The 13,350-nt window shown below is 41.4% G+C and overlaps 1 protein-coding gene across 2 annotated transcripts in view; it reads left to right on the top strand.

Moving 5' to 3' along the window:
* Window positions 1-13,350, top strand: part of cables2b (Cdk5 and Abl enzyme substrate 2b) — an 87,084-nt gene that overhangs the window by 37,043 nt on the left and 36,691 nt on the right. For both annotated transcript variants that reach the window (XM_060938010.1, XM_060938011.1), the window contains exon 2: window positions 3,681-3,773. In XM_060938010.1, coding sequence (XP_060793993.1) covers window positions 3,681-3,773 — 93 coding nt within the window. The remainder of the gene's footprint in view (window positions 1-3,680; window positions 3,774-13,350) is intronic.

The following is a 13,350-nucleotide window of genomic DNA, read 5'->3' as shown; positions in this document are numbered from 1 at the left end:
AAACTCCACACAGAAAGGCCCTCGCCGACCGCTGGGCTCAAACCCAGGACCTTCTTGCTGTGAGGTGACAGGGCTAACCACTACGCCACCGTGCCGCCCCAACAACTGACTAGATAATTGTAAAATGTTCATTTGTTTTACAGAATTATTTTCTTTTCATTTGTTTTCAGTATTAAATAATTACTTTTTTTAGACAACCCTTTTTGGATAATGCTCTCCAGTAACATAAACAGCATATAATATTCTACAGAATGAACCTAGCATTGACTAGCTAGCTAAAACGTAAGATCTGGTTGAAGGAAAATGGGGAGATGGTGTACCAAACCACAGGCTGAATATAGGTGGAGCCTCCAAGGCTCTGCACGTCTTCAGATCTGATAGACGCAGCTGGCCTGCTAACTCTGACTACCTACAGCGGGGTCCAAAAGTCTGAGACCACTTTGAAAATCTGGGATATTTTTTTTTTATTTGAAATTGGAAATAATCAGGTTTTAGAATATTGAAATATTTATGAAAGTAAACTTTTAATATATTTAATATTCCAGATGTTAACTGCTTTGTACAAAAGGCCAGCTTTTCCTCGTGCTTAACTTAATTTATCATTTAGATCACACAGTGACCGGGGCAAAGCCCCAATTGATTTTCAATCAATTTTTGGCATAGATTTTTACACCGGATACCCTTCCTTACGCAGCCCTCCCCAAGCTGTCTAGGCTTGGGACTGGCACTAAGGAAGCACTGGCTTGTACAAATCCAGTGGCTGAGTATTTTTACCTAATCTGCATGTCTTTGAACCATGGGGGAAACCAGAGCACCCGGAGGAGACCCACGCAGACAGGGGAAGAACATGCAAACTCCACACAGAAAGGCGCCCGTCAGCTGTGAGGTTTGAACCCAGAACCTTCTTGCTGCGAGTCAAGAGTGCTAACCACTGCACCACCTAAACTATTCTATCAAAATATGTGTTCAGAGGACACACCCTTGGATTTGATCTAAAATGGATCATAAGGTTTTGCACAAACCTTTGGAGCCCATGGCAGCTCAAGTGCACACTGTCATTAACTCATTCCCTACGGCAAGCCGCTGACAGTGGCTCGGCGAATTTTCCCATTCCCTACGGAAAGCCGGTACTATCGGCTTTGGTGACGTCATACGGAATTCTCTCAGAAACTCCCATAATAAAGCAGTACACGTGAATTTGACCAATCAGAGCCATAGAGGACTGCACATAGACCACATTTGGATATTATAATTAGCGGGAAACCCCAGAAGTCACGCGTAGGGAAGGTTTATTATAGCAGGGATAGACTGCTATAATATTATTATAGTATTATAATATTATAATATAATATTATGACTGATGCTTGTGAAACCTACCTACTTCAGAATTATACAAAAATAATTCCATATTTAGAAAGGATAGGCTTCAAGGACTCGGTAAATGTATACTTTTCTACCTCTAAAATAATTTGTTATGGAGATAGAGACATTTAACTGAATGTACCTATTAAATTTGTGATTTTCACAAAAAGTATTCTGTCAAAACGTGACTAAAAAAAATTGAAGTATTCCGTAAGGAATGGGTTAAAGCAAAAAAGTGGACGTACCAAATAGAGTACTAAGAAACTCTGAAATCCATGTAGATATTCTAAAGATTCTACTTTTCACTCAAGTTATTGTCAGTAATATAATTTATAATGAAAATTGTTGCATTAAATTAGAATATAATGCAAAATAGAAGCACTTTCTCTGTTGGTCTCAGACTTTGGATCTCACTTTGTGTATTTTGTTCTCTAACCTGTCAAAATGTTTGACATGAACTATGTAGGGTTAGCAAAAAGTGACCGATCAGGTGGGCAGAGGGATTGAATCCTGCACTCCTGCCCACTATAACGGAGTTTGAAATATAAAATATGGAGAAATTTACCCCAAAGTCACTCCCGTTTATCAAGCTAAATAACTGGGTAATGATACCAACTCCACCACAAGCTGACTCATTTATCATTCACCAAATTCCCACCAGATTAGAGAACAAATAAATGTCATCAAAAAACTTAAACTCCATGAATTCTGAATCATGTTTCCTCTAAGAGTTCTCCCCGTGTCCGCGTGGGTTTCCTCCGGGTGCTCCGGTTTCCCCCACAGTCCAAAGACATGCAGGTTAGGTTAACTGGTGACTCTAAATTGACCGTAGGTGTGAATGTGAGTGTGAATGGTTGTCTGTGTCTATTGCCGCTTTTCCACTACAAACGCGGCTGAGTCGGGCTGAGCCGTGCTGTGCTGAGTTGGGCTGAGTCGAGCTGAGCGGGGCTGTTGGAGTTGCATTTCGACTACCACCGCGCTGAACCGTGCTGGCTGGAAGTGGGTGGACACATTGGGTGGAGTTAGCGAAAGTGGGTGGACATCACGTGATGTCGTTAAGCAGCGCAAACAGTGACATCAGTGAGCTTTTAAGCGGTAGTCTCAGGACTCGAATAGTAAACAATAAACATGGAGGACATGGAGTCGTTAGTGTTGCTGGTCTTGGTGCTGTGGCTTGTTGTCACCGACAACGCCAACAGATACTGGCAAGAGCGTATAGATGAGGCGAGGCGCATAAGGCTTCAGAAATTCTCGTAATTCGTAATTATTCTTCTTCCGGGTTTACGGTGTTTACAGATCCCAGCGTGCTCGCGGGGCATGTGTGGGCATGTGAGGACACTCCTCCTCACCAATCAGTGCACAGGGGAGTGTCTGCTCACACCCCAGCCTCACTCAGCTCGGTTTGGCTCGCTTCAGCCCCACTCCAAAACGGTGCGAGTTTTAGGGGCTAAGCAGGGCTGAAGCGAGCTGAGTCGTGCTGGTTTTTGGTAGTCGAAACGCGAGCCGTGTCGGGCTGAAGTGAGCTGAAGCGAGCTGAAGTGAGCTGAAAAAGGGTAGTGGAAAAGGGCCATATGTGTCAGCCCTGTGATGACCTGGCGACTTGTCCAGGGTGTACCCCGCCTTTCACCCATAGTCAGCTGGGATAGGCTCCAGCTCGCCTGCGACCCTGTAGAACAGGATAAAGCGGCTAGAGATAATGAGATGAGATGAGATGTTTCCTCTAAGAGTATAGTATCAGACTCTTTCACTCTCGTATGATTACACTCTCGTGCTCCCTAACTCTCTCTGGATCGGCTGTCTTCTCCTGCCAGTCACTGTGAAGTTGGACGTTTTTTTGTGCCTCAGGATGGGGGCAAGATAACTTGATGTTTCTGAGCTGGTGCACGATGAATACAAATTTCCAGCCACTTACAACCCAACACCCTTGACCCAGAGCTGAGCGTGAATTACTGACTGTGAAATAGATGAGCCAATAATAGAGTTAAAATGCATGAAGGCCTGTGTGAATGAGGAGGATAATGGTTTAACGGTGTGTTGTAGGAAAAGTGTGTGTGTGTGTAAAGACTATATGCTGCGAGGACACATCTTCTTAAACAAAACCCGTGTGCCATCTCTTCCTCCTTTTATTTTCTTCTGAGGTTGTGCCACTGACATACATGTTTTAGTAATTTTTTACAGATTTTCTGCCCAATGAGGAGTATTGATTGATTTGTGATGTTTAATTACCCCAATATGGTTGGGGTAATCTGACTTTTAGAAAGCTATGATGTTAGTGGGTTTTTTTTCTTTATATTTATCTTTCTCTCTTTCTTTTTCAGGACACGCAACCTGTCAGGTTCTCATTGGCCCCGTTCCTTGAAGAAAGTTCACTTCATTAAGAACATGAGACAGTACGACACCAGAGGCAGCAGGTGTGTGTGTGTGTGTGTGTGTGTGTGTGTGTGTGTGTGTGTGTGTGTGTGTGTGTGTGTGTTGGGGGGGGAAGCATGATTTTATTATTCTTTGTTAATCCCCTTTATTGCAGGTCTTATCTCCATGATGATAGCCTCTGGGTAAATCTCAGCCTTTAGTAGTGACTGTGTGTTATTTGACTGTGTGTATAGGTGTGTAATTTTCTCAAACTGATTTTAAGTAAACAAGGGCGTCAGTACTCCACTCTCATTATCGAGTTCACTTTTTTTCCTGCGTGTGTGTGTGTGTGTGTGTGTGTGTGTGTGTGTGTGTGTGTGTGTTATTATATCGGTTTAATAGGTGAGGGGTTGTTGTCTTGTGCACTAATGCTCTGATGATACATACAGTACACACCTGTGCTTCACTTCAGCTCGGTTCTGTTCCAGTAAACAGCAAGTGTTGACAGAGCTAACTGGCGTTATCAGTATCCTTGCACTTGGATGCATATAAACAACAGGATTTCTATGCGCAATAGCACACCTGAAAACTAAATGCTCGGAAGTTACCTTGTAATCAGTGTGTGTTTATATGCAGTCTCCTCTGAAAGTATTGGAACTGCAAGGCCAGTTCGTTTCTTTTTACTATATACTTAAGACATTTCCATTTGAGTTCATAAGATCAATAATATATAGATTTAGGCACTGCCTAAAAGTGGCGCTCCCGTCTGTTTCTGGGTTGTAGAATTTTATTATATAATATTTTTTTACTGTTATAGTTATTGTACTGTTTCCTTATGTTGTACAAGATGTTGGGCGACAACAGCGACAAGTTAAGGCCAATTTATGCTGACAACCCAGTCCTCGCAGATAGCGTCGCAAACAGTGTCTGCGTAGCCCCCCCACCTTCGCAGATGCTCTGCGCGCACCTCCCAAAAATTGTGACCACCGCAGAAGCCTCGCAGACAAGAGGGCTCTGATTGGTCCACTCTACATCCGCTGTACACGCACTTCCGCTTCCCTACTTTCCCGGTTTGGTTTGTTTTCACGACCGCCATTTTTAAAAACACAAGCGAAGATGGAGCAGCACGAAGAGCGGTTGATCGAGGAAGTGAGGAAGTACGTACATCTATACGACTCCAGCTCTAGTCATTATAAGTAACCGGAGGATAAACACTCCACTAACCACACCCACCAACTACTCCTAGCGATTTCACGACGTCGCGCCCCCTTGCGTTGTGGCGGTGAATAACATCACGCACGCCTATTACTCCCCGTTCAACGATAAATTACAACTGTCTGCGAAAAGCTATCTGCGAAAGCCTTGTCGCAAGAGCATGCAGAGGCCTTTAATCTCTACTATACTGTCCCGACTACTATTCTACTTCACTGCTCACTTCACTAGTTGTTGGGTTTCCTGTGGTGGCAGGCATGCACGCACAGGACCGAAACCATCAGAAAACAACTCGATGGGTGTGACAGTTCATGTAGGTGGGTGGAGCACAGAAGGACGGCAGGACAGAACTGAGTTCACGAAACTCTTTTATTTTCGCTTTTCAGTGCAAATCTTACTCTCTCTCAGCCACGCACGCACGCACACACATTCCAGTCGTCTGGTTTGGGAGAGAGCTCTCTCTGCTCTCTCTCTCTCTCCTTAAATAGGGCGCGGTCACTGGGAAGACACACAAACACATTAATTAACGACAGGTGTAGTGATTCTGCCACTTACCTTCCCTGACTCCGCCCTCCTGTCACAGACCGATGCTTGACCACGCCCCCGCTGCCACAATGGGTTTCTTTATGTATCCACACTCTATGCCTAGGGGGCTCCGCTATGAAATGATGGATCAGAATTTCGTCATTCATTTTCTGATATTTCACATCTACACGTGTTTGATAACTTCAACCATGGCACCTTGTGTTTAAACCCACCCATATGATCAAAGAATATTGGAACATGTGGTGTTTCTTGTTACCCAGATGTACATACATGCTCAGACTGCTGCCTCCGCAACCCGGCCCCGGATAAGCGGATGAAAATGAGCCGAGCTGAGCTGAGCTGAGTGCCATTTACGTACAATGATCAAAAGCACTTTACAATATCAAAAATAAATCAGTTACAAACAAGATATCTGAAATATACAAAAACTAAAAATATAATTAAAATACAATAAAAGGTAAAATAATGCAGCCACTAATAATAAAATTCATGAATGAAATCAAAATGTAGCTCTCAACAAATGCGTCTTCAATTTGCATTTAAAAACACATAGTGATTTTTATTTCACCAAATATGCTACCAAATATAGTATTAAGTGTTATTTAGTATAATTTACTTCAAGGATATCTGTCCCTATACTTTTGCTGACCTAAAATTTGGTTGGTTTGCTATCTGAGGTGCCATGTTCTAAGCTGTTTATCATATCTGGATGTAAATATCGGGAAACGAAAGCTGGAATTTTTATCAATCATCTTTCATTATAATCGCAAGGTCTCAAAATGTACCTTTTCTAACAATGAAAAGTGGGATTAGAATATGATGTGCTAAAAGACATGATAACCTCCTAAAAAAAAGCTCAGACCAAAGTTAAGTTTTTATTTTCGGCTGAAAAAAATGTTTCCCTTTTGTTGTCAGATTGAGATTGGTCCAAAGCACTTTTCTACCAATTTTAGATTATGAGTACCAGTCAAAAGTTTGGAAACGCCTTCAAATTCGATGTTTTTTCTTTATTTTAATTAACTGAAAGACACTTCGTGTCTTAAAGGAATGACTGACTGTTATTTCTCTTTACTTAGTTGAGTGGTTCTTGACAAAATATGGATTGCTACAGTTGTCGAACAGGGCTATTTACTGTATTTTTATAATTTACTCTTTACTGGTTGATGGTGTCAAATGCATTAAGAAGGCAAGAAATTCCATTTTTGACAAGACACACCTGTTAATTGAGAAGCATTCCAGGTGACTACCTCATGAAGCTGATTCAGGTAATGCCAATAGTGTGCAAAGCTGTTATCAAGGTAAATAGTGACAACTTTGAAGAATCTAAAAGATGAAATGTTTTTTTAGCACTTTTTTTGTTTACCATATAATTCCATATGTTATTTCATAGTTTTGATGAGTTCAGTATTGTTCTACAATGTAGGAAAAAATAAAAAATAAAAACATCGAATTTGAAGGTGTTTCCAAACTTTTGACTGGTACTGTGTGTGTGTGTGTGTGTGTGTGTGTGTGTGTGTGTGTGTGTGTGTGTGTGTCATGGCTTTACATTAGCACCCGCCCACCCGCCAAATGCGGGTAAAATCCGACTTTGGTGGGTAATAACTTTAGTCCCACAAGCCACTTTGGCAGGTGGTTTATTCTGTGGTATGACAAAATATATTTTAATTGTAGTTTTCTCTGAAGGCATCTGATATAATAAACGCATTGCAATGTAATATTACGCGCCTACAATTCCCATGAGCACTTGCATAAACATTCTGACAACATGTTAGAGTTGTTTAGAACATTCGTTAACATCTCAGATAAAATCAATGATCTGGTAACCTGTGGTTAATGAACGAAGCAACAAAGTTGCTGATGACTGACAAGTGCTCTATGTGGCGGCATATAGCTGGAGTTTCAAACCCTGCTGCTCAGGAAAAAAGGGGCAGAGATGAGCAGGGCCGGAGCAGCATTTTAAAATCACTGAGGTCCGTGATGCGCAAAGCGCGCACCAAAACATTTTCGCCATATTTAAATGAGAGGGGTGAATTACACATCACACAAGAGATCTATTCCTGAAATTATTTTTAATGGTGTTTGAACTGAATATCATCAGTTTTGAAAAAAAAAATCATGTATGTGGCAAGAGTAAGAATAATTTAAGCTTGTTTAATGGTTTGATCTGGCCCAAGCAATGAGGACAAAAGTTACCCTAACCATGTAGCCTATGGAACTAAGATACATTAACAATCTGGCATCCGTTACACCTACACCCAAAAAAATTCTGGGAAAAAAAATCAGTTTACACCACCATGTTTTAGGCAAAGTTATCCAAGGCAAACAGAAGTTGAAACTTTCCCCTCTATTGCTTTGGCTTATCGAATGATTTATTTTTTAAAATCACAAACAAGGCAGGCTACAACTGCGCTGCTTCGAAAATGTAAATTTAACAGCTTGATGAAAGTGCGCTGATGGTTACCATAGAAACCCCATGTCTCCTGCACTGCGTTCCTCCCCCGAGTCGCACACTCATTCGCTTTTGTGTTCTTGGTCTCACAGCCGCGCGCATGAAACAGACACAGAAGACAGAATCAACGTTTAACATACAACCCCGATTCCAAAAAAGTTGGGACAAAGTACAAATTGTAAATAAAAACGGAATGCAATGATGTGAAAGTTTCAAAATTCCATATTTTATTCAGAATAGAACATTGATGACATATCAAATGTTTAAACTGAGAAAATGTATCATTTAAAGAGAAAAATTAGGTGATTTTAAATTTCATGACAACAACACATCTCAAAAAAGTTGGGACAAGGCCACGTTTACCACTGTGAGACATCCCCTTTTCTCTTTCCAACAGTCTGTAAACGTCTGGGGACTGAGGAGACAAGTTGCTCAAGTTTAGGGATAGGAATGTTAACCCATTCTTGTCTAATGTAGGATTCTAGTTGCTCAACTGTCTTGGGTCTTTTATTTCGTATCTTCCATTTTATGATGTGCCAAATGTTTTCTATGGGTGAAAGATCTGGACTGCAGGCTGGCCAGTTCAGTACCCGGACCCTTCTTCTACGCAGCCATGATGCTGTAATTGATGCAGTATGTGGTTAGGTATTGTTATGTTGGAAAATGCAAGAACTTCCCTGAACGAGACGTCATCTGGATGGGAGCATATGTTGCTCTAGAACCTGGATATACCTTTCAGCATTGATGGTGTCTTTCCAGATGTGTAAGCTGCCCATGCCACACGCACTAATGCAACCCCATACCATCAGAGATGCAGGCTTCTGAACTGAGCGCTGATAACAACTCGGGTCGTCCTTCTCCTCTTTAGTCCGAATGACATGGCGTCCCTGATTTCCATAAAGAACTTCAAATTTTGATTCATCTGACCACAGAACAGTTTTCCACTTTGCCACAGTCCATTTTAAATGAGCCTTGGCCCAGAGAAGACGTCTGCACTTCTGGATCATGTTTAGATACGGCTTCTTCTTTGAACTATAGAGTTTTAGCTGGCAACGGCGGATGGCACGGTGAATTGTGTTCACAGATAATGTTCTCTGGAAATATTCCTCAGCCCATTTTGTGATTTCCAATACAGAAGCATGCCTGTATGTGATGCAGTGCCGCCTAAGGGCCCGAAGATCACGGGCACCCAGTAAGGTTTTCCGACCTTGACCCTTACGCACAGAGATTCTTCCAGATTCTCTGAATCTTTTGATGATATTATGCACTGTAGATGATGATGATATGTTCAAACTCTTTGCAATTTTACACTGTCGAACTCCTTTCTGATATTGCTCCACTATTTGTCGGCACAGAATTAAGGGGGATTGGTGATCCTCTTCCCATCTTTACTTCTGAGAGCCGCTGCCACTCCAAGATGCTCTTTTTATGCCCAGTCATGTTAATGACCTATTGCCAATTGACCTAATGAGTTGCAATTTGGTCCTCCAGCTGTTCCTTTTTTGTACCTTTAACTTTTCCAGCCTTGTATTGCCCCGTCCCAACTTTTTTGAGATGTGTTGCTGTCATGAAATTTCAAATGAGCCAATATTTGGCATGAAATTTCAAAATGTCTCACTTTCGACATTTGATCCGTTGTCTATGTTCTATTGTGAATACAATATCAGTTTTTGAGATTTGTAAATTATTGCATTCTGTTTTTATTTACAATTTGTACTTTGTCCCAACTTTTTTGGAATCGGGGTTGTAATTAACAATGCACTTTTTACAGAGACGTTTTAATGTTATTCTTTATTTTTTTATCCAGTTGAATATTTAGCGTACAAATGTATTTTCAGCTCTTAATAATGACTGAGGTCCAGACCGCGGGGGCCTCATAGCTGGCTACGGCCATGGAGATGAACAAGACACTAATAGGAAGATAAGACAGTTCAATGACAAATGGAAGTTCGGGCGAGATTGGCTAGTTCATAGCAAAACCGAAAATACCATGTACTTCGAAGACTGTAGAAAGTCTGGCAAAGACAGGCACCAGTAATTTTAAACTCGAAACTATAAAGGACCACGAAAAGTCAAATGCACACATCGGTACTATAACATCAAAACAGGCGAAGACAGCTGGTTCACTACAGGACAGAATTGCTTTCAGTCCCTGGCTGTCATGAAGTCGGCTGAGCTGGAGAGGATGGAGCTGCTGTTTACAAAAGTTCACGCAATTGGAAAGAAGTTGATCTCGCCCCTTAAAAATGGTCACGAAGACCATTTTTCATGGACCATTCAGACTCATCTGATGATGAATGTCTCATCTCATTAACTCTAGCCGATTTATCCTGTTCTACAGGGTCGCAGGCAAGCTGGAGCCTATCCCAGCTGACTACAGGCGAAAGACGGGAAACACCCTGGACAAGTCGCCAGGTCATCACAGGGCTGACACATAGACACAGACAACCATTCACACTCACATTCACACCTACGGTCAATTTAGAGTCACCAGTTACCCTAACCTGCATGTCTTTGGACTGTGGGGGAAACCGGAGCACCCGAAGGAAACCCACGCGGACACGGGGAGAACATGCAAACTCCGCACAGAAAGGCCCTCGCCGGCCACGGGGCTCGAACCCGGACCTTCTTGCTGTGAGGCGACAGTGCTAACCACTACACCACCGTGCCGCCGATGATTAATGTAATGAGGACATAATGTCTCTCTCTACACATGTTCACACACACACACTATTAATAGATAATACATAATATACATAATAATACTTGATAATACACAATACTTGCATATCAAAGCATCAAATGTTTTTCAATGATAAATGTTTTGAATTGGACTTTTAATATTAGAATCAGTTCAGTTGTACTGAATGTTATTTTTCATATTATACGATATTTCATATTTTAAAGGGCTTGAATTTGAGTTCAATAAACAGAATACTCTGATATTTTTGTCTGAATTGGTTGCATGTTTTCATATAGGGAGCTACCTTAACAGCACTGAATACTGGAGTGCTACTGTAGAGATACATTATACGCTGCCATTCATAATTAAATCTAGATCTTCCCAACTTTAACGTATCATGGTGAATAAAAAACTGCTATTTCCTGGCAACAAAATTGTGGCTAGTGAAAAGGCTGAATGGTTAGTGACTCGGGAAAACCACTAGCCACAGTGGCCGGTGAGCAAAAAAGTTAATGTAAAGCCCTGGTATGTGTGTGTGTGTGTGTGTGCGTGTGTGTGTATATATATATATATATATATATATATATATATATATATATATATATATATATATATACAGGGCTCGACATTCACGGTGGTCCGGTCGCCCGAGGCAACTTAATTTGTCATTTGACGGGTAATTCCTGTCACTAGCCAGCCTGGCTGGCTAGTTGAAAATAAAAAATGTATATGAAGCGAAGATTCAGACTAGGGCTGTGCGATATATCAAATATACTCGATATATCTCCGAAAATTCTGTGTGAGATACATAAAATTATTATATTGTTTGTAACTATATAGTATTTTATGGTCATCTGCCGACTTGCATTTGTTTTGTGTTTGTTTAAAACGTTTTCCGGTGGTTTTCTCCCTGTCCCTCAGGCAGTAACGTGAGAGGCTGCCTAAGGGGAAAAAAACAATAACGTCACACACTCGCCAACCAATCATGGGCGACTTCTAGGTGCTGAAAGGAACTTGCGGGAAGATTTCCTAGTTTCGGTTTACAGCGCTGACTCAGTTCGTGCAATAGCTGGTGTTGCATAGGCTACCCTGTAAGCTCTGTCAATTTCAGCGACAAATTAAAAATGGAAGCGGACAAATTGGTTCCTAAAAGAACTAGTAAGGGGTCAGTCATCTGGCATTTTTTTGGATTATATTATGGTGCTCTGTGTTGTTCTCATTTATGTATTTAACAACAGTATCAAAATACTCAGGTCTTGAAATAAATGCACATTAGTCATGAATAATGGTAACTAACTTCTGTGTTATTTTTGACAGAAGTAAAATTCATACATGAACAAATTTTGGCTAGTTGATTTTCTGTTTGGCTAGTTACTTTGGAAGGTGGCTAGTTACTTTGGAAGGTAGCTAGTCCAGCTGGCTGGTGAAAAAATATATGAATTTCAAGCCCTGACATATATACAGTACCAGTCAAAAGTTTGGAAACACCTTCAAATTAGATGTGTTTATTTTTTTTTCCTACATTGTAGAACAATACTGAATAAATAGAGTATATGTATATATGTGTGTGTGTGTACACACACACACACACACACACACACACACACACACACACATATATATATATATATATATATATATATATATATATATATATATATATACACACAGTGGTGCTTGAAAGTTTGTGAACCCTTTAGAATTTTCTAGATTTCTGCATAAATATGACCTAAAACATCATCAGATTGTCACACAAGTCCTAAAAGTAGGTAAAGAGAACCCAGTTAAACAAATGAGACAAAAATATTATACTTGGTCATTTATTTGTTGAGGAAAATGATCCAATATTACATATCTGTGAGTGGCAAAAGTATGTGAACCTCTAGGATTAATAGTTAATTTGAAGGTGAAATTAGAGTCAGGTGATTTCAATCAGTGGGATGACAATCAGGTGTGAGTGGGCACCCTGTTTTATTTAAAGAACAGGGATCTATCAAAGTCTGATCTTCACAACACATGTTTGTGGAAGTGTATAATAGTACGAACAAAGGAGATTTCTGAGGACCTCAGAAACAGCATTGTTGATGCTCATCAGGCTGGAAAAGGTTACAAAACAATCTCTAAAGAGTTTGGACTCCACCAATCCACAGTCAGACAGATTGTGTACAAATGGAGGAAATTTAAGACCATTGTTACCCTCCCCAGGAGTGGTCAACCAACAAAGGTCACTCCAAGAGCAAGGCATGTAATAGTCGGCGAGGTCACAAAGGACCCCAGGGTAACTTCTAAGCAACTGAAGGCCTCGCTGACGTTGGTTAATATTAATGTTCATGAGTCCACCATCGGCGGCACGGTGGTGTAGTGGTTAGCGCTGTCGCCTCACAGCAAGAAGGTCCTGGGTTCGAGCCCCGGGGTCGGCGAGGGCCTTTCTGTGTGGAGTTTGCATGTTCTCCCCGTGTCCGCGTGGGTTTCCTCCGGGTGCTCCGGTTTCCCCCACAGTCCAAAGACATGCAGGTTAGGTTAACTGGTGACTCTAAATTGACCGTAGGTGTGAATGTGAGTGTGAATGGTTGTCTGTGTCTATGTGTCAGCCCTGTGATGACCTGGCGACTTGTCCAGGGTGTACCCCGCCTTTCGCCCGTAGTCAGCTGGGATAGGCTCCAGCTTGCCTGCGACCCTGTAGAAGGATAAAGCGGCTAGAGTTAATGAGATGAGATGAGATGAGTCCACCATCAGGAGAACACTGAAC

This window comes from Neoarius graeffei, chromosome 13 (genome assembly GCF_027579695.1).
Source record: "Neoarius graeffei isolate fNeoGra1 chromosome 13, fNeoGra1.pri, whole genome shotgun sequence".
In the NCBI taxonomy this organism is placed as follows: Eukaryota; Metazoa; Chordata; class Actinopteri; order Siluriformes; family Ariidae; genus Neoarius; species Neoarius graeffei.
The sequence above is the reverse complement of the archived record's forward strand: the minus strand, read 5'-3'. Positions and strand labels throughout refer to the sequence as shown.